At 41.6% G+C, this 27,200-nt stretch overlaps 1 protein-coding gene across 14 annotated transcripts in view; it reads right to left on the reverse strand.

The window, feature by feature from the left end:
• The window catches only part of UBR4 (ubiquitin protein ligase E3 component n-recognin 4), a 119,993-nt gene that overhangs the window by 49,675 nt on the left and 43,118 nt on the right, over nucleotides 1–27,200 (reverse strand). For 2 of the 14 annotated variants that reach the window (XM_036229298.1, XM_036229289.1), the window contains exons 40-64: nucleotides 26,177–26,359; nucleotides 25,183–25,341; nucleotides 24,693–24,845; nucleotides 23,998–24,225; nucleotides 23,540–23,697; nucleotides 22,390–22,561; nucleotides 21,945–22,146; nucleotides 20,877–21,040; nucleotides 20,211–20,427; nucleotides 19,180–19,396; nucleotides 18,355–18,387; nucleotides 17,150–17,213; nucleotides 16,582–16,716; nucleotides 15,470–15,644; nucleotides 14,686–14,769; nucleotides 14,456–14,596; nucleotides 13,451–13,572; nucleotides 12,728–12,839; nucleotides 10,888–11,018; nucleotides 10,592–10,769; nucleotides 10,027–10,131; nucleotides 8,368–8,523; nucleotides 7,400–7,574; nucleotides 1,098–1,194; nucleotides 353–460 (exon numbers count right to left, since the gene is read on the reverse strand). In XM_036229298.1, coding sequence (XP_036085191.1) covers nucleotides 353–460; nucleotides 1,098–1,194; nucleotides 7,400–7,574; nucleotides 8,368–8,523; nucleotides 10,027–10,131; nucleotides 10,592–10,769; nucleotides 10,888–11,018; nucleotides 12,728–12,839; nucleotides 13,451–13,572; nucleotides 14,456–14,596; nucleotides 14,686–14,769; nucleotides 15,470–15,644; nucleotides 16,582–16,716; nucleotides 17,150–17,213; nucleotides 18,355–18,387; nucleotides 19,180–19,396; nucleotides 20,211–20,427; nucleotides 20,877–21,040; nucleotides 21,945–22,146; nucleotides 22,390–22,561; nucleotides 23,540–23,697; nucleotides 23,998–24,225; nucleotides 24,693–24,845; nucleotides 25,183–25,341; nucleotides 26,177–26,359 — 3,669 coding nt within the window. The remainder of the gene's footprint in view (nucleotides 1–352; nucleotides 461–1,097; nucleotides 1,195–7,399; nucleotides 7,575–8,367; nucleotides 8,524–10,026; nucleotides 10,132–10,591; nucleotides 10,770–10,887; nucleotides 11,019–12,727; nucleotides 12,840–13,450; nucleotides 13,573–14,455; nucleotides 14,597–14,685; nucleotides 14,770–15,469; nucleotides 15,645–16,581; nucleotides 16,717–17,149; nucleotides 17,214–18,354; nucleotides 18,388–19,179; nucleotides 19,397–20,210; nucleotides 20,428–20,876; nucleotides 21,041–21,944; nucleotides 22,147–22,389; nucleotides 22,562–23,539; nucleotides 23,698–23,997; nucleotides 24,226–24,692; nucleotides 24,846–25,182; nucleotides 25,342–26,176; nucleotides 26,360–27,200) is intronic. The other 12 variants (XM_036229295.1, XM_036229291.1, XM_036229303.1 and 9 more) reach the window with 12 other exon arrangements.

A 27,200-nucleotide genomic window follows, 5' to 3' on the forward strand; every position in this document is an offset into this window, starting at 1 on the left:
AGGTAAAACAAGCTCAACATATTCCTGAACTATACTTGGACTACCTAGAGCCTGATACATTAGGAGCCCATATCAGGATATAAATAACTAATTTACTGTTTCCACCTTGAGAGCTACAACAGGTCCATGAGGGCAGGAGACTTCATCTTGTTCCTCATTTATGCCCAGATTCAAAAACATGCCTGGGCCAAAGTAGGCACTGAAAACTTTTTTGTTGAATCAAAACAACTGGAGCCCTCAGTGGATGGTTACCCCTGAAAACAGGGAAAGTTCCTCTAAGAGGGGAATGAAAAACTCAGAATTGATCCCAGCCAATCCCTATTTCTCACACAGTATGACTTTCAAATTTTACCTTTTTATCCATGCCCAGTTCAGCAATAAGCTGGGAAAGCAGGTTGTCCAGGGCCCCTTTGTCCTTTTCATCTTCTCCATCCAGATCTGCAGTAAGCATCAGAATGACCTAGAAGTCAACAGAGAGATAAAACATGAAAGCCAAGTCCCTAGAGAACAACTTGAAATACAAGGTTTTCAGAAGAAATCCCAACCTTCCTGACATCCCTGTCAATCGTAACAGTGATCCATGAAAAGGTTCTAAATTGCAAGGTATCTGAAGTGTTAAGTTTCCAAAGTCAGAATAGTCAAATTCTGATATATACCACACCTGGCATCACAGAAAATGTTTTGCAAAAAGTCTGCAAAACTAAATGACTAACCGACATACGTCCAACCAAAATGGGCTAAGAATTGAACAATTCTGCCCAAGAGGAAGGCAGCTAGTAGGAGAATAGCTGTCACAGGACCACGTGTTACTACTAACATTAATAAAGAATCCCTGTAGACTAAATTTCTGGAGCAGACTTTTGCTCCTGGCTCTGTCAATAACTAGCTGGATGACTATGGACATTTTTAAAAAATTATCTGACCCCTAGGCTTGTCATCTATAAAATGAAGGGCTGTAACTTACAGTTCAAAATTGCATTCCATTGTTCTATGACCTAATACCAAACAAAGTCTTATAGGGCCTCTGGAAGAGAGATGGCAGCATGCTTAAGGAGAGTCCAACTGTAATGTGACAGACTCAGTGAACTGAGGGATACCTGCATGTACGGGATAGCCCGGACACCTCCAACATTTCGTAACTGGGGCAAGGTTTGCAGTAGTCTCTCCAACAGCATCAGACGGACCATGTGCAGCCTAAAAGGCCAAAGAAAATAGATGAAACACGAGCTAGTACACGATCACTAACCAGCTGAATATAGTTCTTTCCTCCTGCCAGCAAAGTAAACAAGGAGCACATGCTTAGAAACAATCTTAGCATTTAAAAATGCTAATAAATGCCTATTTGGTGTACCAGCAACATAGGATAAATCTCACTCTGTTAAAAAGGGGTAAAACTGTCCCAAATTACAACTGATGGTATTGAAAAGCTGCTACATTAAAGTTAAAATAGTTTTCAAGCAATCAGGTCCTAGCGGTTTCAGTATCAAAAGGAAATCCTCAATAGTAAGCCCTATGGTTTTTTTCAACATATGGCCCTATTCTGCTTCCAGGCATTATCTTCTGGCATTCTTCTATGTATAATTCTAAATCATCCAGCTGCATAGTGACCAAACCCTTTCTTGCTCATGCTTTCCAAATCCTCAGGAAGGTCAGTCACTGCTTTATCCTCTCAAACCTTGTCCATTATTTTTCCTAGTGTAAAATTCAACTTCAACACCACCCTTCCCATACTAGACCCAGGAGTTTTCCCATATATTCAGCTGGCCACGACCCAGCCTTCTTCATTTGCAGATAGACAGCTGGGCTTTCCATACTAAGTGTGTGCAGCTGGTTCTCTAGTGAGTACACTGATTCAAAAGGACCAATATGAAAATTAACTAATTAGAGTTGGTTGGCAGTCTCACCTAACACAGTCTTAAACAGATTTAAGAGTATATTTGCTGAATGAATTAAATGGATTCACTCTCAGTTAGTAAACTGTTCATTTTGCAGACTATGTGTAAGAAAACATATGCCCGTATTTTTTTTTTAAGTGTGATTTTTATGTAGTACATACATATCCTAACAGGTATCCAGAACATTTTCAAAATAATCTAAGTTTGAATGAAAGTACAGCGTCTTACTTGAATAATAAATGATTTCATTCTAAAAAGAACTTGAAGAAATGAGCGAAATGTCCTTCAGAATCTTGTAACATGTAAAAGCCCACACGTGAATCCATGAATAATTAAGCAAGCTGTGTGGGGATTACAAATGAGTAAGAGCTGCTCAGGAATGAATGAGGTAAATGTGAGCAAAGATGAGATGGCTTTTAGGATAAAACATAAGCTTTGAGATGGATTAAAATTTCCAGATTTGGAGAACATGCATGTGAACATGATAAACAAACACACATAAAGGAAAAGTCAACAAAATAAGCAGAGTCTGGATCTGCACCAAGTTCATGCCAGATCACTGGCTTTACAAATTCTTTGACAGTATTCTTAAAATTTAACAATAAAATTGAACGCTGAAGCAAAAACTGCAATTTCAAAATAATTTAGTTATTATATTATTTAAAATAAATCACCGAATTATTTAATTAACTTGTTTCTGAAAAAACATTAACTTAAAACCACTTAAGAGAATTCCATTATCAATATGGCGAGGATACTTAAATTGACCCTCCTGCTAAAAATAACTAAAAATTCTAAAAAATATATATATATATGCTTATATATATATAAAATAACATTTTAGAAGCAATGACAAATCTCAAAACATTTCAAAGGACTGAAATCATATTGTATGTCCCCCAACCATAGCAAATTAAACTATAAATTGATAACAGAAAAATAATTAGAAAATCTCCAAATGTTTGGAAATTTGGCAACATATTTCTAAATACTACATGAGTCCAAAGACTAAATAACAACAGAATTTAGAACACACTTTAACTGAACAGCAATGAAAATACAACACATCAAAATATGTGGGCTCCAGCCAAAGCAATGTTTAAAGGGAATTTTAGAAAGACATATATAGCTTCAAATACGTATTTAAAAGTAAAGATTGTAAATCAGTGATTTAAGCTTCCACCTTATGAATCTATGAAAAAGAACAGAAAATTAAGGTACTAAAAAAAGTAAGAAGAGAGAGAGAATAATAAAGTGGTAATAAAATAGAAAGCAGACTTACAACAGAGAAAAAATAAAGTCAAAAGCTAGTTCTCTATAAATAAAAGTTGATAATTCTTAGAAAGACTGGTTTTTGAAAAACAAAAGTTACCAATATTAGTGGTACATCACTACAGACCCTAAAGATATTAAGAGGCTGACAAGATATATTATGAGCAACCTTATGCCAATAAAGTTGATGACCTAAATAAATATACAACATACCAAATCTGGCACATGAAGAAACAGAAATAATTCCATATCATTTAAAAAAATAAATCTATAATTAAAAATCTTTCATTAAAAGTCAAGACCCAGATGACCTCACAACTTTTATAAATTTTTCCAAGAATTTATACATGAAATACTGGTCTTATACATGCTCCTCTAGAGAAGAGAAAGGGGAAAAATGTCCTCCCTTACTTTACAAGGCCAGAATAACATGAATCCCAATACCTGACGAAGACATTTCAAAGAAGAAAAATTACAGGCCTAAGTAAAATATCAGCAAATAAAATCCAGTGATACAAAGGATAGGACATGATAATCAACTGTCCCCACAAGGTTAGTTTAATAATGAAAAAATCAATTAACATCATTTACAACCTCAAACAGAATAAAGAAGACACATATACCAACTCAATATGTCCAACAAAATCAACTAGAAAGCTTCAAAAACCCATTCGAGATAAAAATATTTTAGCAAACTAGGAACAGAACTTCATTGAGATATCCATAGAAAACTCTCGCTAGTTAGCATTATACTTAGTGGGAAAATATTGCACCTTTTCCCCTGTGTTTGGGAATGCAATAAGAATGCCCACCATCACTACTCCTTTAACACCATCTAGTCAATGCAATAAGACAAGAAAAGGCAATTAAAAGGTAAAAAAATTGGAGAGAAAAAAGTTAAAACTGTTACTATTTACAGGTGACAAGATTGTGCAACCAGAATCTACAATTAGAAATAATCTATAATTAGAATTAACCTAATTATCAAAATCTATCATTAGGGTTTAATAAGCACCTTTATAAAAGATCACTGAATACAAAGTCAAAATAGAAACAATAATGAGCTCACCAGCAATTATGAAATTACTTGGCCAAGAAATTGAATGAAAATAGAAACACAAAAGGGCAAAAAGAGCCCTGAGACTAATTTTAGGGCATCTGAAAATTCAAAGCCTTGATGCTCTGAGGATAACTTGACCATATGGTTGCTAGAACTTCGCAAAGCATCTGGAACAGAAAAAAAGATGCCCAGAAATTGCCCCAAGTGGGTAGTTTTCTAGGAACCTCACAGAACCACAGAAGGCTATACCATCAATTTACAAGTTAATAGAAACAGACTACTCCCCTGCCCACACACAATTCTTCCCCACTCAGGAACCTATAAAAAAACTGGCTAATTCAAATCTTGACACTGAGAGGAAGAGAGGAAAAAAAAGAATAGCTGCTAAGAATATAGTCCGTTTTATACATTTTTTTTTTCTTCTGGTTAATACTTTTTGTGTCCTTATTAAGAAATCTTTGCCAATCCCAAGTTATGAAGACATTTGTCTACTAAAACCTGTAAGGTAATACCTTTTGCATTCAAATCTATAGGTCAACCAATTTTTCTGTATAAGATCAGGTCAAGTTTCAATTTATTCTGTATTAATTTCCAACTGACCCATTGCCATTTTTTGAAAAGATCACCTTTTCCTCCATTGTACAGAAAAGTCATCTTTGTCATAAATCAGGTGACCATGTATGTGGCTCTGTTTCTGAACTATCTGTCTATCCTTGTACTATTATCCCACTGTCTTACTTACCATAGCTTTAAAATACTATAAAGCTACAGTTGCGTAGAGTCCTCGGTAGGTTTTCTTTAATATTGCTTTCGATAATCATAATTCCTTACTCTTCCAAATAAATTTTAGTATCAGCTTGTCAATTATGACACATGCATAAAACCAGCTGAGATTTCTGACTGGGATTATAGTGAATATATATCAATGTTAAAACAACTGTCTTTATAATAATGAGTCTTTCAACCCACAGACATGTTATATTTCTTCATTTATTTATGTTTTGTAGTTTTCAACATATATATCTTTCAAACTTATACCTAAACATTTGGTGTTATCTGATGCTACACAAATAGATCTCAAGAAACTATAAATAATTAAGCAGATAAAATTTTTTTAAAAAGAGACATGAAGAAAGGACTACAATGTTCTCACTTCTATTTAAGTGGAGTCCCAGAAAGAGAAATAACAGAAAATGAGGCAAAAGCAATATTCAATGAGATTAATGGATGATAATTTTAGACACTCAACCATAAATTCTAGTAGAACAAACATAAAGAAACCCATGCTAAAACATATCCTAGTAAAACCTACAAAAAAATGACAAAGATCTTAAAAGCAGCAGTAAAGATATTATTTTCAAAGGAGTAATAGTTATAATAGCAGGCGACATCTCCTCGGTGTCAACAGATACCATTTTCAACTCTGGCAGAATAAAACTGTCAACTCAAAATTGTATCAAAATACATTCAAAAATACCCATCAAAATACATTCAAAAATACGTGAGCTAAGTAAAAACATTTCCAGACTGACAAAATCTGAGATTTTATAACCAGTGGACCTCCTCCAAAGGAAAATCCAAATGACATACGTCAAGGAGAAAACGATCATAGATGGAAGGTCTGACATGCTTCTAGAAAGACACGTTGGGCACAGAAAATGGTCGACATGCAAGCAAATCTAACAAACACTGACCACACAAACTACATAAAGCAGCAATAATATCTTGAAAGTTTTAAAAAGATATTTTTAAAAATTTAAAAATGAAAATAATAGCTTAAACTGATAAGGAACAAGGTCTTCTAAGGTTCTCATGTTATTCAGGAAAAAAAAAACAGCTATTAGTTAACTTTAGTTTTAAAAAAAAGAAGTGACGTATGCATGTTAAAGATTAGCAGAACTACTAAAATATTAGAAATAGAGTGAAACATCTCCAAACTTCTGGAGTGGGAGTGCAGGGATGAAAAAACAGCAAATCAACCCAAAGGAAGGTTACAAATAAGACAAAAAGAAACCCAGAAATGGGCAGAATAAGAAGCACAACGTAAACGGTAGGCATAAATTCAAACACATCAATAATTAACATTAATTATAAATAAATGTTAACTGTTTCAATTAAAAAAGCAAAGACAGACTGGATTAAAAATATTTTAAAAAATAAATTTCAGAGAACCAGAAATCATGAAGAGCACATTATCTGAACTCCTGGAATTAACCTACAAATCACATTAAGAAGAAAAAAAGAGATTAAGTAGAAAACCCCTTTATGTTAAATTAAAAAACAAAATTCATCAAAATATCATCAGTTAAACTGAACCAGAGGTCGTCTTCATGAAAGAGATGCTGCAAGAGTTTTTAAGTGGAGGTGGTAGGGTACAAGAAATAAATAATGCCTGACTACTTCAGTGACCTTTTCTCTGATAGAAATCATTCAGTTCAAAATACTGATCCATTACTTCTACACTAGTGTGATAACTGTACGCCTTGACAAATTTAACAAACACTATATCACAAGTAAATTTTTAGCTTTTTCTTCATCCTCTTCTATTTCTCTACTTGGCTCTTGGTTAAGAATATATTCACTCCACCAATCCAGCACCAAATAACACCGGAATTTCTTGAGGGGGAGGAATGAGGACTTTTAGATTACTTTGAATGTGCTAAGTGCCCCACCACTGGTATTTCTAGACATAACCACGTATTGGCTCTGTCTTACTTCTCCAGTACCTTATAAACATGCTGAATCAGAAGCTATTTCTAGTGTATGCTTAATAACTATCACTGTTGAACCCATAGCAGTGCCATTTATAAAGAGAATGCTACAAAATAAGTTTATGGATAATGATGAAACAAGAAAGATCTTCTAAGTGATGGAGATATATGTTTTTATGCTAATCACTTCACAGTTACTAAGGGATGTAGGTAAACCTTAAAAGAAAAACCACTTTTTATTCTCTCTGCAATTGATCTGATGTAATTCTAATTAGGACAAAGAAGACAGATCTAGAGCATGTGTTAAGATTTTAAACTGTTTCATGAGTGTATTACCTTTATATTTCAAGAGAAATATATTGTTATTACCACTCCGCCTCCTGCAACAGATCCATCATCCTGTTCCTGAAATTCTCCCATAGGAAAGAAAGCCTACGGACTGAGAATGAGAAGGTCCTGACCTGTTGCTAGTGTGGACATCTCCTTCCCCTTCCCCTTCTCCTTCTCCCTCAGAGCCATCTCCTTCCTGGTGTCCAGTAGTGGTGCTGATGGCACCAGTGCTTGAGCTGACACTTCCTGGTCCAGCCGGATGCCCCTCTGCTGTGGCATCTCCGTAAGCACTGCTCCGGCCAGATACTAGAGGTAAATGGGTTAAAAAGCACAAATCAACTCCCAAAGTATGATGGAATCCAATGCATTCTGAAGTCAGCAATAAAGATGACTGGTAGCTTTAGATGTGTATTTCTTCTGTGCAAAGCTAAATAATGATGGAATTCATGATTCTGACCCTAAAGTACTAAGCCAAATGACTCAGGGCAGCCATTTGTCCTTCTACAGAACCTAAGATCTACCTACAAGAACAATCTTAATCTCAGCTGCTGATAACGTCCATCTCATGTTCCAGAGGAAACATACACTGATTTGAGAACCTAGACATCAGCGACTCTTCAATCTCCTCCATAAAAAATGTTCATATCCAATTTTTAAATGGCTGTGTCATGTTCCCTCATTCTAGAGCTCCATCCTATCAGCTAGCACACTATGAAGAAGGCCTACAACATTAACACGTTCGATCATTAGCAATGATTGCCCAAAGTATCTTCTCGCAGTAGACGAGCAAAAACTGTAGTGATAGATTTCCATAATTGTTTTAGATTAATCATGATTTGGGATTATGCATGCCATTGCTTTCTTCCACTAATACATAATTAAAAGCAGTCTGTAAAATACTTCACCATGAACCTCACTGACCTTACACTGTTATCATTGAACATTTGAAACTCCAGGAGGGAGGTCAAATGAATTCCATAAGACTTCTAGTAAGTCTCCAAAGCTTCCCTCTGCTGAAACCAATCCCAGGACCCAGCCAGGGATTATGAGTTTGTCTCCACCCTCCACCCAAGGAGATCAGGACCCCAAGCCACATTACCACTGTGCTCGCCAGCCACTGAGTCCACCGCACTTCCCCCGCTCTCCGAGCCCACACTACCACCGTGGTCAGCAGGAGAGGTCCGAAGCGTGGAACCATCAGTCGCTGCTGTGCTGCCCTCGTCATCTGAGGCTGGAGCTGAGAGAGTAACGAGAGCTGTTACAGGTAAAAACCCCTCCTTGGGACGAAAGCATCAAACCATATAGTGCAGAGGACACAATGCAGTTATCTAGCCTGTCGTCAGAGAAAATAGGGAAAAGATTTGCTTTGCTGGTTAAACACTAACGAGAACAAACACTAAACACGGTGCATTGCAAACAGTACTTAGACGGAAGTGAAAACCCAGTTCACTGGGCATTTCCTTCGCTGTTCTATTACAGTGCAAATAAAACAGTGCAGAGATTCAGTAAGAATCTGTGACACAGACACTCAGTTTTCTAGGTAAAATGCTTCATGGGCACCATTGTGTAGGTGTTACTGACACCTGCTGAGATCAGAAACTAGCCATTACCATTCAAAGCACAGAACTCTGAATTTTAATAAGATTTGTTTTGTAATCAGTTAATTTGTGTTATGTTAGAAAATCACTTCTCATGAGCTCTCAATCAACCCTGCTTTTCTTTCTAATCAGGTGGTCCAGAGGGGAGCTCATTGGACAATTTCACCCCTCCTAATCATCCTTATCAGATGCTACTAATGAAGCAAGGAAATTCCCCAGAGACAGCCACAGCATCCGGGTTCAGGGCTGAGCTGAGACAGGAGGAAAATGCTGGATGAGATACATGGGAGAGGAAAGCCGAGACAGCCACAGAGCACAGCAGGAACACAACTGGCATAGCATGACAGCGACCTCCAAGCCTGAAATGATGGCAGCAACTAAAGAGACCTAAGGAAAGCAATAAGCCATGGAAGCAGGTGAGAGGGGGCAGCCAATTTCTCCCTTCCTTATCTATCCAAGGTAAAACTCCAAAAGGGGGGGGAAAAAAAAAGGAAAAAAAATACAGGGAAGCATCAGTCTCAAAATCTAAATCAACACTTTTATTACTCAGGGGTTGATTTTCCAGTGGCTTGTTCAGATGTTCCATCCTCCTCTGTTCATTCCAACTCTCCACTCAGGAAATTTTATTTTTCTTATCAGATTAAGAAAGAGATTGAAAGTGAAGACGAAGTAAGGTCTGAAGATTTCCTACGCATCTAAATTGTGCACGAAATCCCTACCTTCCAAGCTCACAGATCCCCTGATGGTCAACCACACTGACCTGAAGCATAACTTTCTTGAAGCTTCACTTCTATTTACAAATAAGCTCTATTTCTTGTCTCCCTTTTAATATTGTCTAAAATATCAAAACTCCGGTGAAGAACCCTGAAAACTGTAATTTAAGCCCTGCAAAGTTGATCAACCTGCAAGCTGCTCTCTTGGCCGTTTCTGAGGGAATCAGCTGAAGCCAGGCAGCATGCAAAGTGTAGGGAAGCGAAGCCATGAGCGCTCTGCAGAGCTGCATCAGTGTGCCTTTCCACACCCATATTTCCAAAGCAAAGGCAGAAGCAGGAAGTCCAGAATGGCCTGTCAAAGCAGCTGCCCGTTACACTCTCACAGCACTGGAAACAGGCCTGAGGGTCCTGGGGCCCTGAGCCGTGCTCCTTGCTGTGGACAGTTACCTGATGCTGTGGTGTCAGAGAGGGTTCCTGCGTCCAGAGAGGAAGAGCTGGGTGCCTGGCCGGACAGCCCCAGGCTCTGCAGGCCCAGGGCACTGCTGCTGCTGCCTGGGAAACAAGTGGAGAGTGAGCACAACATCCCCACCAGACCCCATCCACAATGCTGCTTGGGCCACCGGCTGTCCTCAGGAGTCTAAACTCACCAGCGTGTGACCCCTCTGGCCTATAGGAAGACAATCAATAGCTATTGCTATCCAACCACCACATTTGGTTACAGAGGTGGGAGAAGGTTCCTTCAGCCTCAGGTAGGACACAGGCTGGAGGACTCTAACAGATTTAGGAAGAAATAATCCAAAAGACCAAACTAACATAAACGATGAGATTGGCTCCCAGACTGAAAACACCACAATCCCTCTCACTCTCCACCTGTATCTCTGAACAGCTCTCACCCAGATCGACCTCTCCCCAAATCTGGGGACAAGCTAAGTCAGCTGGACATCAGTAACTGCCAAACCCTCTTTCCTGTGCAAGGCCAATGGGCTGCTCTGATCCTGGCATTGCCTTCTACCTTGTTGGTCCTGCTGCAGGCTCAGGGCAATGGCTAGTTCAACCATGGTCTCGTCGTCTGCATCAGGCGGGATGTCCAGCATGGGAGGAAAGCCCTCTGCGCCTGCCAGCAGGGCCTCCAGGGGAGAGGGGTTGCCATTGTTGACATTTTCAGCTGTCTCCAGGACCATCGACTCAGACTGCAGAGAGAAAGCTCTGTCAGTGTCCCACGGTACATGGCAGCTTTTCGAAGTCCACTGAATGAGAGCTAGAGGAGAGTCAGAGGCTCCTCCTCCCCTCTCCTGGGGCCAGACTCACCACCATCTCAAAATCTCCATGGTCCACTTCACTCTGTTCCTGGCTTTCCTGACGGATGTGACCACCATTTGGGATCCCTGATGACTGCATTTTCTCATCTGCATCATCGTCGTCATCATCATCCTTGTCTCCTGAGTCAAAGAAACCTCAGTCACCTAAAGGTGCTTGCAGGTCTTTACCTCCCTCAGCATGTGGTGTAAGAAGTCCCATAGCAAACAGAAATCCAGACGAGCTATCAGCTGGCACCTACCTGTGCCTTCTAAGTAAACGCCAGGGTGCTATGCCCGGCCTTGTTCTCACACTTCCTGGACCTGGCAGGGTCTGGGAAGATAGGATTGGCAGTGACAGCTCATTCCCCTTAGGAAATAACTTTTCTAGCTGATGGGGGTAGGGGAACCCTTGGATTCCAAAGAGATTTACATAAAGCAGAGAAATCTAATGCCAGTAGGCCCAAGAGCTCCCCAACTCTCAGGAGACCTTGGGCAGGAAAAATAATTTGAGTTGTTTACCTGTTATCTGTCATGGCAGCTTAGAGTGTTATTTTACTATTTTTTTCCAAAACAAATGAGCGAGATTTTCACACTAATCATTATGAGAAAAACCAGAATTGAGATATAAAACCATCAGATGGAAGCTGAGGACACCACTACAGGTCCTGCCCCAGCCAGTTTCTGTGTGAAAGGGAGAGGCCTTCCTACAAGGGAGGAGTCCAGGTTAGACTCCTACTTGTCAGAAGAGGATGGAGACGTTGTCTTCCACTACATGTGCTGTGAAAGTGTGTGGATGTGGCCTTAACTGGAAACATAATTGGAAACATCTGCACTCCAGCTTCTCGCCAAATGTGCACAAACTGTTGTCGAAAGCTTAGATGAGATAAATGATATGCAAGGAAGATTGTCTAAAGGTTACGAAGTTACATGTATTCCACTAGACCCGCACTGTACCATACAATAACCACTAGCCACATGTGGCCACTGAGCACTTAAAATGTGACTAGTCCAAATGTAAATGTGATATTAGTACACACTACACACTAGATTAAGAGAACACAAATTTTTAAGGATGCGAAAGATTTCACTGATACTTTTTTATACTGGCTACATGTTGAAATATTTTTGATATACTAGGTTAAATTAGTAAGTTAACTTCAACAAATTTCTTTTTCATCTATATAACATGGCTAAAAAATTTTAAATCACATATTTGACTTCCATTGGAAATTCATTTGAGGCAAATCACAGAACCAGAGTTTTATAACATAATGCTAACATTTAGACACTTTAGGAATTGCTTTTACTAAAACGTTAAGTGTTATATGCCATTGACTTGTGTCCGAGTAGGTCATGAGGGAAATCACTTCTGAAATTTGCTGTCAAACTTACTCTAGATAGTAAGTCCACTGAGGACCCCTTCTCCTTCAGCAACAAAAATGGACCCCTAAAGGAAAGCTTTTATGCCAGGAAATGTCTATTTTTCCTGAAAAACAGCTGTTTTTCTTCTTTACTTACTGTGATTTTTATAACTGTTCTTACTGTATTTTTGCTATGGCTCTTAGGAAGCTTTCGGCCAAACAGAAAATCTTCTCTTAACAACCATGCAGGACCTTATGATGTAGACTTTTTTGTATCCTTGGCTTGATTTTACTATTGTTCCCTCATTTTCATTCTGCTTACCATCTGGATTTGTACATGCCACCTTAAATTCTTTATGGAGAAAGGTAGGGTAAAACAACGGCTACGTAAATAAATGTCTCCGGGACCCTGGTCAGCACAAGCAGCACGTCATCCTTCTTCCCCCTTCTCACCACACGTGCGTGACCCTAAACCCAGACCTCACATACCCATTGGAGTGTTGCTTCGAGGGGAGGAGGGCAATGTCACATGTCTCCGCTTGTTCCTGGGCCTTAGGACTCGAATTAGAGCTTGTTTACAAGAGAAGCTCACAGCAGGATCCTGAGGTTGGAAAGGAAACGATCATGCTTAGGTTTTATACTATTGATGAGACCATCTATAAAACACTGTCCTCTCCTCATTAGTGCTACCTACTCTCACCTGAAACTCTGCTAACGCAGTTCAGCAGTAAACCCCATTTTGTGACCTGGCATATGTAAGACCCACTCACTACATTCTTATATTGCAGTTCCTGGTAGCAGACTGGCAGGTCATTTGCTCTCTACAAATGAGTTTTGGCTTTTCATAAGATGATCAGACTCATCTTAGCTCTGTACTAGAAGCACAACTTTTAACACTTAGCTTCTATGACAATCACTGGAAATAGACATGGATGATTGTCAATTACGTACTCATTGAATCAACACTCACTTAGCACTATGTAGCAACCACCGGGACCTTCCCTGGGGATTCAGCACTAAACCAAAGTCTATTCCCTCTTCGAATCTTTTTTTCCCCATTAAATGAATAAAATCTTAAAACTTTCATTGATATTCAAAACTCTTAATTCCCATTACCTCCTTTTAAGTCTGTTTTACTTCATTAGTTAGCAGACTTACGAAAACATTCTTTCCCAACATTCCCATGCTATCTAGGATTGTAGCAATACGTACAGGACACAACAGCATCTGCATGTAGATCTTGGAAGCGGTGTTGATACAGTCCAGCTCACATGTGCAGTAGCCATGAATAATGTCTACCAGAGCATTGACGGTAGCTTCAATATGAGTTAGGCCTGAAGTAAAGAAAAACCTAATGGAAAAACTTCTAACAACTTGAGCATCTCAGATGAAAACATAAATTCTTATCCCCACATAAAGGTCAAGCTAACACAAAAATAACAAGCACACACAAAGCAAAACAAACAAAACATATACACAGAATGTAGGCTGTCAGCATTACTCGTGATTTATTTTATTACTAATCTTCTAATCCCCCAAACTGTGCTCAAAAGCCTTTTCAGATATCCTGCATCACAGAAACAAGCAGTTGTCTATTCTCTATGGACATCGAAAGACAGGGCAGAGAGGTGTGAAGGCGTGAGCAGATTCTAAATGCTCCCCGCTATTCCCAACCTGAGGTGATGATAAACATGACCTTGACATGCCGTTTAGGTTTATGTCCAAGCAACCTCCAAACACGAATGAGCACCAGAGGTTGTTCTACTTTTCTAGATTGCTATTCAGATCCTTACTCTTCCACCTAAGCTTGGGACAGTGTGACCAGTCAGATACCAAAGGCAGCGATAGCTTAGAAATAAAATAATTCTCAAAGTTGACGCTTAACTTTTACCTTTTGAACTGGTTTTGAATCAAGGTTTCGAATATTTTTTAAAAAATGATTATACACACAAAGGACACATACACACACGTCTCTTTATGTATAACAGTCAACCCCACACGAAGAAATATAAGAAAATCCCACTTCTCTGCCACACCACTACATTCCTTTACCGGTAACAATGCATTCATTTCACGCGCTTCTCTATCTCCTAAATAATAATTCTGGAAGAAACGGATGACGAAGGCTAATGGCTAAGGGTTCGACCTGCTCAAAGACAGAACTTGTATCGGGCTTCGGTATCTATCAAGATTTAAGTTTCCCTCTCAACATGATACCTGGCAGGCAGGCAGGTGCCAAAAAGGCATTCTTGGGTTTGGATGCATGGAGTTTCCAGAAGTGGTTCACCAGCTGGGTGATGAAACTACAGCAATCTCCTTCCAACTGCTTCTGAGGTTCTTTTCCCTCATCCACTCCTTCTAAGCAGGAGAAAGAAAATTATTAACGACGGTACATGGGAGATGGAATTTAATTTGTTTTAAGGTTAACTCAGGTCAAGGAAGCTTGCCTGGGGAGGGAGTTTCAAGTGGGGCCCCAATCAATATGCCAACTATCCCTAGACTCCAGCAGGCACATCTAGGAAAAAAACAGTCTGGGAAAGGAATATCACAAAAAACATTGTATGTTAGAATTAAGTAGAAGGGGGAGCATTCAGGATCTTTACAGCAGATTCAGAGATCTCAGGTCCGAATGTTCAACTTTTAAAAACTAGGGGAACATCTGAGATTTTCTAGAATAATTCCTGGATTATAATATAAGAAGGAAGAACAAAATGATGACAGCACATGGGAGCATGTAAATAAAAGAGAATTGTAAAGGCATCAATAAATTACATTTGATAAAGGAAAAACAAGTTTGGTACCCAGCCAACATAAGGAGAGAAGAGGAAAACAGAATTGAGCACTGAGAAAGGCCACTACACGTACTAATAAAACACTGGCAAAAAAAAAAAAAAAAAAAAAAAAAAAACCAGCATGAAAGCAAAAGATATGACCCTATTACTTTGAAGTAACCAGGGCCCAATCCTAAATTTACCCTGAAGACCATAAGAGATAGTGACAGATTATATTTGATGTTCAGAGCACTAGATAATCCAAGGAATAAGCAATGGGAAGCACATGTACTTAAAATGATACAATCCTAATGTCACGAGCCCTACAAGGTATAAAGACAAGAAGGTAAAATCCCGGTCTCAGAACGAGAAGTCAGTCAGAAGCCAGTGGGGAGAAAAAAGAGGATGAAAAGGTGTGCTAAGTGGATTTGAGGACCACAGCCACATAGGCCAAGTTCACCTGTTTCCATCTGAGGCAGCTTTGACTCCGTAAAGTGGACAAGGTTGTTAGGGCGCATGATGGCAATGGAGCGAGCTGTGATCACCAGCCTCTGGAAGACCTCGGGGTCCAAATCCTTGCCTTCTTTGCTGGACATGTTGAGACACTGCACAGCTTTGCTCAGCAAGGCCTGATCCTATAACGGAAGGATCACAGATGATAAACCACAAGCCAGGGCTGGGGACTAAAGCAAAGAGGAGAGAACTAGTGGATTATCAGGATGACTTCCTCCTCTCAAGAGAATACATTAAGTACCACCAACTACCTGGAACAAATGTTCAAAGTTAAACTTTTTAACATATAACATATTAAAGACTAAAAAAATCAAAAGCCACAAAGTCAATATCAAAGTATGATGGGAAAATCAGAAACCACCCAATTCTCCAGAACTATAATATCCCAGGAGGCTCTTTCCTACAGAAGAGTCACTTCTTTACAAGTTCATATCGCCCAAAATTGTTGTATCCAAAAATGCCTTTCCTGGATAGTCGGCAGGTTAAACTCGTATTTCTCAATTCTCTGGGTTCTACTATATCCACTATAGTGGATATGAACTATCATCTTTTCCATCCTGGAAACTGGTCTAGCTTAGCACCTTTGGCCACTACTTACTTTTATAGGTGACGTCTTCTCCCTAGATGTCCCCCTCAGAGTTTCTCCAACAACCATCCAACAATTTCCTCATAAGGAAGTTACACCTCATTTAGGGTTGTGCCACCGCTGGCGGAGGGAAAACACCAAGAGCCCCGACCTCCTGAGTGACTCCCCTCCCCTCCCTCTCCTCCGCTGAGGAAACACCGCACTTGAACGTCCCTCCCCTCTCTTTCTAAATCTTGCTAATTCTGTTCGAATGACAGAAAAAACTAAATGCAAGACAAGTAGCCCATTGTTGGCCTGTCCTCAATTTGCAGGGATGTTCACTAATTTCTCAGGAGACACTCAGACTCTGTGGGTCTAATCTCACTGCTATCCTTTCCCAGCTTACTGCACTATGAGAAGCAGACTTACTTGATCCCCTGTCAGTACCCCAACTTCCAGGTCTACGGAAGGCATCCCTGAGAGGGAACGATTACCTTGTGGCTGTGATAGGCTGAGCGGCTGGTGTGTAGGCTGGCCAGAAGGCTCTTGGACTGCTGCTGGACACTGGCTGGTGCTGGCAGGGACAGCAGCAAAGTGGCCAGCTCCTGAGCTGCATTCTTGTTTCTCTCCTGATGCAGAAGAAAGCAAGGTTATCACTAACCCTGCCAAATCCATGCAGAATGCACTGTGTGCTCTGTGCCCTCCCCCATCCTCCCTTCCAGGCCCCCAGGGCAAGGTCATGTTCCACAGACTACAAAGAACAAAACAAAGAATTTCAGAAATTACAAACCTCCCACAACATAGGTGCAGACATTGGGTCCAAGATCATAACTCCCAGAACAGTGTTCTTTCACCAGCACTCATCCTATTCTAAGAAACACTCTCATCATGGGTCCCCCAAAAGTAGGACACAAGGCCATAAGCTGAAGACTTTTCTGTGAGCTTCTTTGCAAATCACGATTATACCATATTCTTTCAGCTGAGAGGCCTCGGGCCCTCTGACAACTCCGCTGACTTCCTGCCTCCTCAGAAAGCTCCACGTACTTTGAAAAAGTAACTTGCCTTTTCGATGATTGGGCCGACAGCAAAGCAGCTTTCCAGCGCTTCTAAAGAACTCACAACCAGCCTAGAGAGACAGAAAAGCTGGCTTGAGTACAACCACACTTCTCTCCGCCTTGCGCTTCAGCCTATGCGAACTAAAGTCGTGAGGACCTTGGGGACAGCTAATGAATGCCAAATACAAAATCAAAGCACAAGAAGACCTGCCACAGGCACCATGCATATCGTTTCCTTGTTACAGGCCAAGAAAACCTGGCTCCTGCTCGGAGATCAACCTGAGGCCATGTTCATAATCCGTAACTCAAAGACAGGGCTTTTCTTCCTCAAAGAGGATCAATGTGCTTCCTTCTGCTGCCTGTGGCAGGGATCACTGAGATAGGCTTAACAGTCTTGATGCCATGGGACCCGAAGCTCAGGTGCCCATCGATCGGTAGGCAAAGGGATACACAAAGGGAAAGGTTAAAGCCATCTTCTTATACATTTTACTTGCGCCTCCTAGAAAATGCACAGAGGCACTTCCTATGAGTCCCTAAGTATGGGGAAGAGCGTGAATTGTATTTTTAGGAGCATGCCAACTGCCAACATGTAAAGGGTACTACAAAGCACCGTTAGAAACCTGAGCAATTTTCTCTTAGGAAAGGAACAGGAAACCCAACTGCTGAAGGCTATCAAGTAACACGCTCCCCAGGGCCAACTCCTGTGAGTTTAACATGGCATAGTAAAAAGATCAACACCCTGACAACTGACGCTCTGGACAGAGAGGGGAAGTACTGAGAAGGTAGCTGGAGAAAAAGGTCAAGGGGCAGAGGAAGGCAACAAAGAACTAGGGGAAAGGGAGCAGAGGCATAAAACGAAGCTGGAGAGAGCAAGCTCTCTGGTGGCTTTTCAGATGGTAGGACTTCTCCACTGTCCCACCGTCCCCACCACCCCCACCCCACTTCTCATCCACTGTAGAGAGGGCGCAGAGAGGGATGGGCTAAGGAAAGAAAGCCAAGAGAGTCTGAAGCGGCCAACACCAGTGTGCACATACAACCCTCCGCATACTCCACTTTAACGCGAGACAGCTCTGCAGCCATGCAATGACTAGAACGGAAAGAAGCGGGAGGACTGTTCCACAGAAGCGGAATCAACGCAAAGCCACACCATTGGTTACACTGCTCTCTGACACACACTCATTCGTGCAGAGGAAAGAAAGAGGGCATACTAACCGGTCCAGCTTGGTTAAAGACTCAGTTTCAGAACTTGGGGAAGAAGCAAAGAAAAAAAAAAAAAGGAAAAAAATGTAAAGCTCATCAGAAACCTGGAAACACATCCTAAGCAAACAATATAAGAACAGGATAAGGGAGAAAGAGAAAGAGAGAGAGAGAGAGAGAGGGAGAGAGAGAGAAAAGGGGGAGAGAGGCTGCTGGTGGGAGGCAGTGATTCCAAGCCAAACTATTCTCATGACTTACAATGTAAGAAACTCAATATCTTACATTATGAGTTACTTCATCTGCCATGGCAAACCAGTAGCTAGCTACCTAGCACAAAGAAGCCAAGCGCAATGCTTAAGAAGGCCACTGGAGGGAGCCCTAGGAGGCTCTGAACTGCTACAAGATGAAGCAGCCAGCCTACTGCAGCAGTATTATCACCATGTAAGTAGCTGCTGCAGAGAAAGATGAGATGATGATGAAATCAAAATAAAAGGGAAGATTTCTCCCTATCATTTCAGCAAGACTGGATCCTAATCTATAATAACTGGCTTAAGCATCTCCTAGTCAGCAGTCTCTGGCTACTCCTCAGGGTACCTGAACATTAAGAGAAGGCACAGAAGCCCCTGGGCAGAGACTGGAGTCAGATGGCTCTCAGCATACTTTCACTCAGGCTCTGTCTGCACACTAAGGAGATACTGAGTGTCAGGGACTTGTGCAAAAACTTGAAAATCACAGGCTAGACCAGGGCAGTTAATAGAAGCTGACTCTCTCAAGACACAGGTTCTGTAGGGAGAGTGGAAAATGGTGAGAACGGAAGACAACCCCTGCCAGAGCTGGTACCTCTCCAGGACAGTTCCACTGGTGGTTGTAGGAGCAGCTGAGTCGCTCTCTCCAGTGCCATTGCTCTGGTTCAGGTTTGAAGGGCAGATGTTGCTGACGGAGGCAGAAGGGAATTCTTCTGGGGGCTCGTCTGGCCAGCCAAACTGCTCTTTAGTCTTGCCGTAAATTTTTACAGCATCAATCATGGTGACACCAGCTGGATCTACTGAGGCCCCAACTGCAATAAGCAAGAGAAGCCATTAAGAAGCACCTTCTCTAAAGGGCTAACACCACCGTTTCCAAAATAAAAACCACATGACTGCGGGCAAGGGAGCAAATCACAAGGATTTTACAGTCATAGAGGAACCTCATCTCTGAGACTTCAGCAGTACTTTAATCTTGTATCATGCTGAATATGTGAAGAAACAGTTCCACTGACCACAAAGCCTAGGAGGTCACTACTCCAAAGAGTCCCAAACCATCACTGCAGGTATTGGCTCTTCTGGTGCTATCAGGGAACCACCCTGCCCCCAGGGACCTCTGAGCACTCCCTTGTTCAAAGCACAACTATTTCTAGGAAAAGAGCATCAGACAGGTGGGCAGTAAATATGAAAGAAAGATACCAGGCTTATGAAGGCTCAGGGATTTGTAACGAGGGTTTAAAGTTTACAATAGCATGAAAACGCAAGGCACTGCTCAACACCTTTCAGTCAGGTGGGACCTGAGGCCTCGCGACTTCACATGCTAATCTTGCCTCCTCTCTGCCTAAACACACAGGCAGCCCCATCTGCTGGGTTACAGAAGTGAACACTGAAGCAGACTTTTACCCTTTCTCCACCACTCCCACTCTCATATATATCCCTCTCCTGTCACCTTGCCAGTCACCTTCATTTATATCACAAATGACACTCAGAGTTTCATGACAGCAGAGGCCACAGAAATATCAGTAGAGCAAAGGGTTCCCAGAATACTGGACAGCCACAGAGAAGTGGACCCCAAGTCAGCAGCCACTATGAGAAGGATACAGCCTGTGCCAGGGGCTGGTGACTCACTGAAAAGGTTCAGTTTCTTATCAGCCTGCAGGGCTTCTTCTCTGGTGAAGGGGAAATCGAACCAGCGTGAGCGACTCAGGTTAAGTTGCATAGTCCTCCCGAAGATCTCAATATATGATGGAGCCCGTTCAATTGCCTGTGTCCCAATCTGGATCCGCATGCCTGTCATCACCATTGTGCTGTTGTTGTTACTAATCTCAATGGTGAAGCCACCGGGCTGTAGGGAGGAAAGGTACACAGCAAAGAACTAATACAGGTTCTTAAGTGCAAACTTGGAAACCTTCCTCTAACGGTGTCTCAAACTGTGATCCTAGACAAGACCATTATCCTTTTAATGCCCTAGTAATGACTTCCTTGCTTCCAACAATGGGGACATTGAGGCAGGGAGTGGACTCTCTTCAATTTCAGGCTTCCTACTCCCCAGCATGAACCGCCCCCTGCTGCCCGCTGCTGTCTCCCACACAGTAACCCTGCTGGTACTGTTGGAATAGAAGCCCTTCCACATGGGAATGAGAATATTCATTTACTCCAGGGACTATTTAACTAAAATCAAGAATTAAACTGTGAGTATATACTTCATACTTGCATTCTAAAGAGACGTGTTCACACACAATATTATTTGAGTCCTTCTACTACGAAATGAGCCCAGCCTGACGCAGTCCTCACCTTGGTGTTGGCCACATACATGCCAGTGGAATTCAGCCGGTGCTTTATCTGCTGTGCATTGTAGACCTGCAGGAGATCATTACCACCAAACTCCACATCTGTCAGCTGCTGGTTGTGCTCAAAGAAGTCAATGGGGAAGGTCACCTGGCTAGACGTGCGGGTTGCTGTGGAGAGCAGCACCGGATTGCAGAGAGCATCAGTGAGTGTAGTCTCCACTATCTCTGTGCCTGGTCAACAGGGAAAGACCCCTTCCGGCCAAGCCCACACTCACACACTCTAACCTTTCCAGACCAACTCTGGATTACAATGTTTACATCAATATGATGCCTACATGTGGTTACCTTTCCAATAAGTCGTTATCCCCATAACTTAGCAGGACAAAGAAATCATATTTTGGTGCTGGGTACAGGTAACAACACTAGGTTCTCTCATAGCTGGTTTATCCAAAATAAATAGAAACTATTTCTTTATAGGAGGATGAGCTGCATCATTATCTCAAACAGACTCAGTAACAAATTTCAAGTATCGGGATGACCCCTACAATGGCTTTTGCTTAGCCAGATTCACTCACTCCTAAATTCGGGCTTTTACTCCCTGCAGAGTCCTCTATCGGTCAGTAGCAAGATGCCCAGCTCAGAGACGTATAGTGGGTTCTTCACTACTCGGTTGGAAATTAACCAACGGAAGGACTGACCCCTCAACCAGTTTCGTCTTGCACTTCACACCAGGCAAACCATCTTCCCTAACCCAGAAAAAAATCTCTCGAACGAGGTCCAAGAGATAATTCTTTACTGGGCACCTAAGAATGGCTAACTTGAAGTGGAGAGTCAGTAGGTGCATTCCCATTTGCACAATGTATCTCTAAAAGCCACACAGAACACTGGTGACTTCAGAAAACTTGACTCCACTTTTGGGAAGTTAACTAGCACATATCCCGCCCTACCTTTACAAAACATGCAAGCAGCACAGTCACGGATTCTTCACGGATATTTACAAGTCTATTCTGAGTCATCATCTAGAAGACTGCCACTCCCATTCCCCCACCAGTCTTTTGAGGAGGGGCCTTACTGATGGTAGCTGTTTTACGCTTTCGAACAGGCTTCATTATGCTGATAACACTGCTGGGCTGCAGGGATGGCTGAAGCCAGTAGGAGGTGTTCTCCACATTGGCCATGTAGATGCGCAGGCTGCCATCCTCACACAGCAAAATCATTGTTGTCCGCTGCTGCTCGTTGCAGGCTGTGTGCCTAATGGCAACCATGTCTTGGATCTGGATGGGGACAAAGGAGGGTGTTAGTTCGCCAGCCCATAGATAAGAACAGAGAGAAAGAGGCAAAGCAGCAACTTGTTGCATGGTCAGTTACAGATTGCAGAAGGGTGGCAAAGGCATAGGAGAAATTGGATTAAAATTCTTTTACAGACCTCCACTGAAAGAGTTGAAAAATTAGCATAACATACAAAAATTAGATCGGGGTCACAGTCTATTTGAGTGATGGGAGAATCTGGCACTGACCTTTGCTTTAGCAGGAAGAGTCTTTATCTCTTGAATAAGAAAAGTGTCTGGTTTCACCATAACCACCAGTGGCACACCTGTAGTTTGCTGCACACAACACACCAAGCCAGGGTGATTCATCACCTCGGACCACTGGCAAAGAGCAGGAGATGTCTTACTGCCACCATTGGAACTGCAGAAGACAAAAGTGACCATAGTTAGGTGTCAATAAATACCTATTAATGTTTTCCTTGACCTAAAGGCCATCCTCACTAAATCTTTGACTCCAGGAGCAATATATTTGTCCAGGGACTCAATTTTCCACGAGCCTCAGTTTTACTCCAAGCCATGTATATACTCTCATACAGCCCAATGTGTGTCCCTGCTAGGGGTCCTGGTTAAAATCTCCACTGCTGGGTTCCACTGTCTGAGGGACTAGGTGACCCTCTGTGCCTACAGGTTGCCAACTACATAGGGTCATGGAGCTGCCTAAGGCTGATGACCCATTGTCCTATTAAGGATCTTCAAGTACATCAAGTTATATGGAAATAGTATCCATTTAATTTCATCCCAAACCAGGGAATTTACAAATGGAGCCAGAGACAAAGTGCGATAATGGCTCTTTAATAGCAGATTAAGACAAGATAATAAGAAAACCTAAACCTGTTCTTTCTCTTCCATAAATAAAAGACTCGCTCCCTCACACACACCTCTCTTATCTGGAAATGTGATGGAAGCCTCTGCCTCTCCCAATCCCGACCATGCCCCCACTACTGATACCACGTTCTATTTACTGATAAATCCCCCAAGAGGGCAATTTAAAGTGCATTTTGACAGTGAGCGTGTCCAGGAGAAATTTATTTACCCTTCTCAAAACTCAGTAATCACATTAAAATCAGGTTTGCTGCCTTGACTATAGCTTTTCCTTCTGAGTGACAGTGGCCCCTCAAATTGCCTCTTACAGCTAATAGTCTCCATGGTGGGGTACAACCCAACCTGTCAACACTGGATGCTGCTTGATTTTAAAGATATCTAGCAGAGGAGAGAGGTTCGCTGGAAAAAAATAAGTTTCTCCCAGAGTTAAGCTCCACAGACAGTATCTGGGAGGGGGGTGGAGCTCTCCTCTTCACGTGGACACTGTGGAAGCTGAGCGCCGCGTGTTCACTCCCACCTTTTGATGCTGATGGAGAAGAGCTGCAACACCTCCAGGGTCGTTCTGCTGATGGTGGCTGCAAACGATTTGCCTTGACAATAGCTGAAGAACAGCATCTGCAACACGTGGGAGTAGTAGACAGACACACCGCCACCTGCCACCTGGCTGTTACTGTCCTGTCAGGACAAAACACAACATCTGCATTAACTTTTCATGTTGTCTTGGGTACCAGCTTCCAGTTTTGCTGGTTATTAGTTTTATATCATGATTATGGGCTCTCAGAGTCTAAACATTTTACCCTGTGAGTAAATCTTAATATGTGAGAACAAAGAAATGTCAAATTGGATCAGTTTAGCCCTAAAGCACAAGACCTTTTGCTACTAGTTAGGTAAAAAGTTAGAAGAAAAAAGAACAATAAAAGAGCTGCTAGGCTAATTAAATCTGGAATAGAAGGAACTGGCAACATTTGCTCTAACCTTCAGGTCCTCATGGTTGATTTCCAGAACGTTAGTGACGTAGAAGGGTCCCTGCTGGGCACTGCTGGCCTCTTCCATGAGCTGAGTATAGATGTACCCAGCTGAAGACATTATAACAATGATGTTCTTTCCCTCCTCGTTGAAGAGGAAGGTAACATCTCTTATCTTTGAGCTTGGCAGGAGAAAGTAGAAGGTTGGGCTCAAGGCATCAACAGACAGGTCATAAATCTGCAGGACAAATGGAACAAATTAAAACTAAGGGTGACCTATGTCAGCTCCATCCCCAAATTATCCTGGTGAATCCAAAGAGCTGCAACTGTGAGTAATGGGCATTCACCCTCCATTCAATAGCATCTATAAATGTTAAGCACTGAACATATAAAGATGAATAAAGTATCTTTTTACTCTCCCTCAAGGAATGAGTAGAACAGAGATACACATCAATAACTTCTATAACAAGTACAGTAACAGCCATGCACTTGGTACAGGGGGGCAGAACCAGAATTGATTTCATATTGCCTACACACAGAAAGCTCCTGATCAGCAATATAACAAAGGGAACAAATGTCAGAATTTTTTTTTTTTTTTTTTTTTTTTTACTTCTGGGAGAAGCTAGCACACATTGGAGATCAGACATTCCGGATTTAGAAGCAAAATCATTCTAAAACCACATCATCAAAGAGCTGTTACTGTACCTTGACAAAGTCTGCAGTGACAATCGCTAACTCAGTCTGTGAACCAGGTAACCACACGGCTTTGATGATGAAGTTTCCCGTTGCCAACTGGGGGTGCAACACTAGATGATCCGAAACGGAGCCTGAGCTACCGAACGTCAGCACGTGGCAGTCCTGGGCACGGTTTATGGAACAGAATGGTTACCAGATGATTTGGAAAAACAGGCTAATCACTTCAGAGTTCTACTGTTTCCTTTTCTTCCCTAAAATTCCCTTCCTTCAGATAGTATTCAGACTAATAACACACTCAGGTTTCAAGAGCACGCAAAGATTATTTCCATTATAAAAGCAATCTAGAAGAAATTCAGAGAAAGATTTTTTTTGCATTCCAGTGGCTTTTAATAAAGTTTAATCTCATCAACAAGTAGGAAAAAGTAGTGCTGAGAACAGAAGGGAGAAGATGACTAGGATCCACAGCTGTAGGTGGTGAATCCTGGATCAGGACTGTTACCTTTAGCCCACACACAGCCAGGTAGTCCTCCTTGCAGGGATTCCCAGTGAGGCTCAACACAGTGAAGGGGACTGGGGCAGACGCCAGGCGGGTCAGAGTCAACTTCCTTTTGCTGGAATCTGCCTGCTTCAGCAGTGCAGAGAGCTGCAGAACAGTGATCTGCAAAGAATCATTACCAATTTATTCTTAACCCTAGTCTTCAAAGAACACAGAGCAAAAACAAAACCTTCTCCAACAGGGATACAAGTTTGCAGGCGTTTATTGTGGATAAGCTTCTTAGGAAAATCCTCTGCTGATATCAGCCTCCATTTCTCCTGGCTGAAAGGTATGGAGTGTCTTTCATTTCCTGCTTCTAGTGAGGACCAAACAAGAGCAATAAAACCAACTTCTCTTTGTACAAACAGTTCAAAAAAGTACATAATTCCTATGTACTACATCCTTTCTAGTTCTCTACAATATGTTTTTAAAGGTGTTTTTGAACTGTTTTGAGGACTACTCATCTCTAGTTTTTCACTTAAGATAATGCTAAAACAACTTTACTGATGATGAAACCAGAATACAGAAACGTGAGTTAAGATACCCACCACTCTTCCAACTTCTACAACACGACATATAAACTCCCCTACGTCCTCAGAGGGCTGAAGGCAGGGGAGAACTAAATAAGGAACACCGAGCCTTTCAGTGACCAAACTGGGCAAGACTGGGAGCCACCTGTGCTGGATAACTGCTGATCATCCATCACCTTTCCCCAGGGGCTTGAAGGCTATGTTCTGAATGGAAATTTACTACTGAGAGTCTTTGTTCTAGCCAGATTGGATATAAATCTAATCGGGCTTCAGGTAGAAACACTCACTGAGCACTCTCCTTAAAGCATTCTTGGAGCCCAACAGATTCTTTCCCAGACGGCCAATCTGAGCATAGTCATCTACCTGTTTGACTTAGCACTTAAGACAAACATGACCTAAAATGAGCGAGAAGGAACTGGAAGACCCACCTTGCCTTTCTCATGGCTGACAGCCAAATGCTGGCGGCGCCCATGGGGAGAGGAGAGCACACACATAGCCACCCGTCTGAGCACATGGGCGCTGATGAGCTGCCGAATAGTCTGGCCCTGATCTCCACTGTAATTCATCCGAACATTCTCAAAGGCACCTTCCTGGGAGCCCAAGGTGGGAACCTGGCAAAGAGGGAAGCAGAGAGAATAAGCAGTAATAAGGCAAACAAGATCAAGTAGATTTATACACTATTCAGGTGACTGAGACACTGCAGCTGGTCATTCAAAAGCAGTGGACTCTAATCTCTAATCCATGGACACAAGTAAATTTTTAAAGTCATTGTCAGTCCAATAAGAACAACGTAATGAACGTTTCATAAAGCTAAATTTAATTAATAAAAAGTATCAGCCTTTAAAAAAATGTTAAAATGACTTTTTAAAAAAATAAAATATGGTGATAATAGGATTTTTTTTTCATTGATCTAACTTGACAAATTTAAAAGTCACAGCTTTATGGATCACCAATGCCACACCAATATTTTTTAGGTTCATCTTTAATACCTAAAAGTCTAAAAAACACTGCTCTAAAACTGTGACTGTTTTATTTGTCTGTTTGGAGAGTAATGGGAACATATACTGGACCACACAATGTCTTCTACTCCTTACATTCCTGTTTTAAAGGCATGGATTCATGAATATCTTTTATACTACTGTGTAACTGCTGCATAAAACTATAACTGATTTTTAATAAAATACCAAAATGTGTACATGTGTATGAATTTCCAAGTGAATATTTTTCCCTTAAAAACAGTCATTATATGAGATCTAGTCATGTACCTCATTTATTTTTACATTTCTTTTACTTTCCACTAAAGAGGCCATGTAGGCCCCAGCAGAAGTCCTATATTCAGGGCTGAGTCCAGGTTTTAAAGGGGATCATGACTTATAATGTATAGCCAAGTCAAATGAAGAGCTAAAGGAAAGTTACTCAAAGCAAAGCAAACTCCACAAGCAGATGAGCTGC

The sequence above is a fragment of the Rousettus aegyptiacus genome, unplaced genomic scaffold (genome assembly GCF_014176215.1).
Source record: "Rousettus aegyptiacus isolate mRouAeg1 unplaced genomic scaffold, mRouAeg1.p scaffold_m13_p_1, whole genome shotgun sequence".
Lineage (NCBI taxonomy): Eukaryota > Metazoa > Chordata > Mammalia > Chiroptera > Pteropodidae > Rousettus > Rousettus aegyptiacus.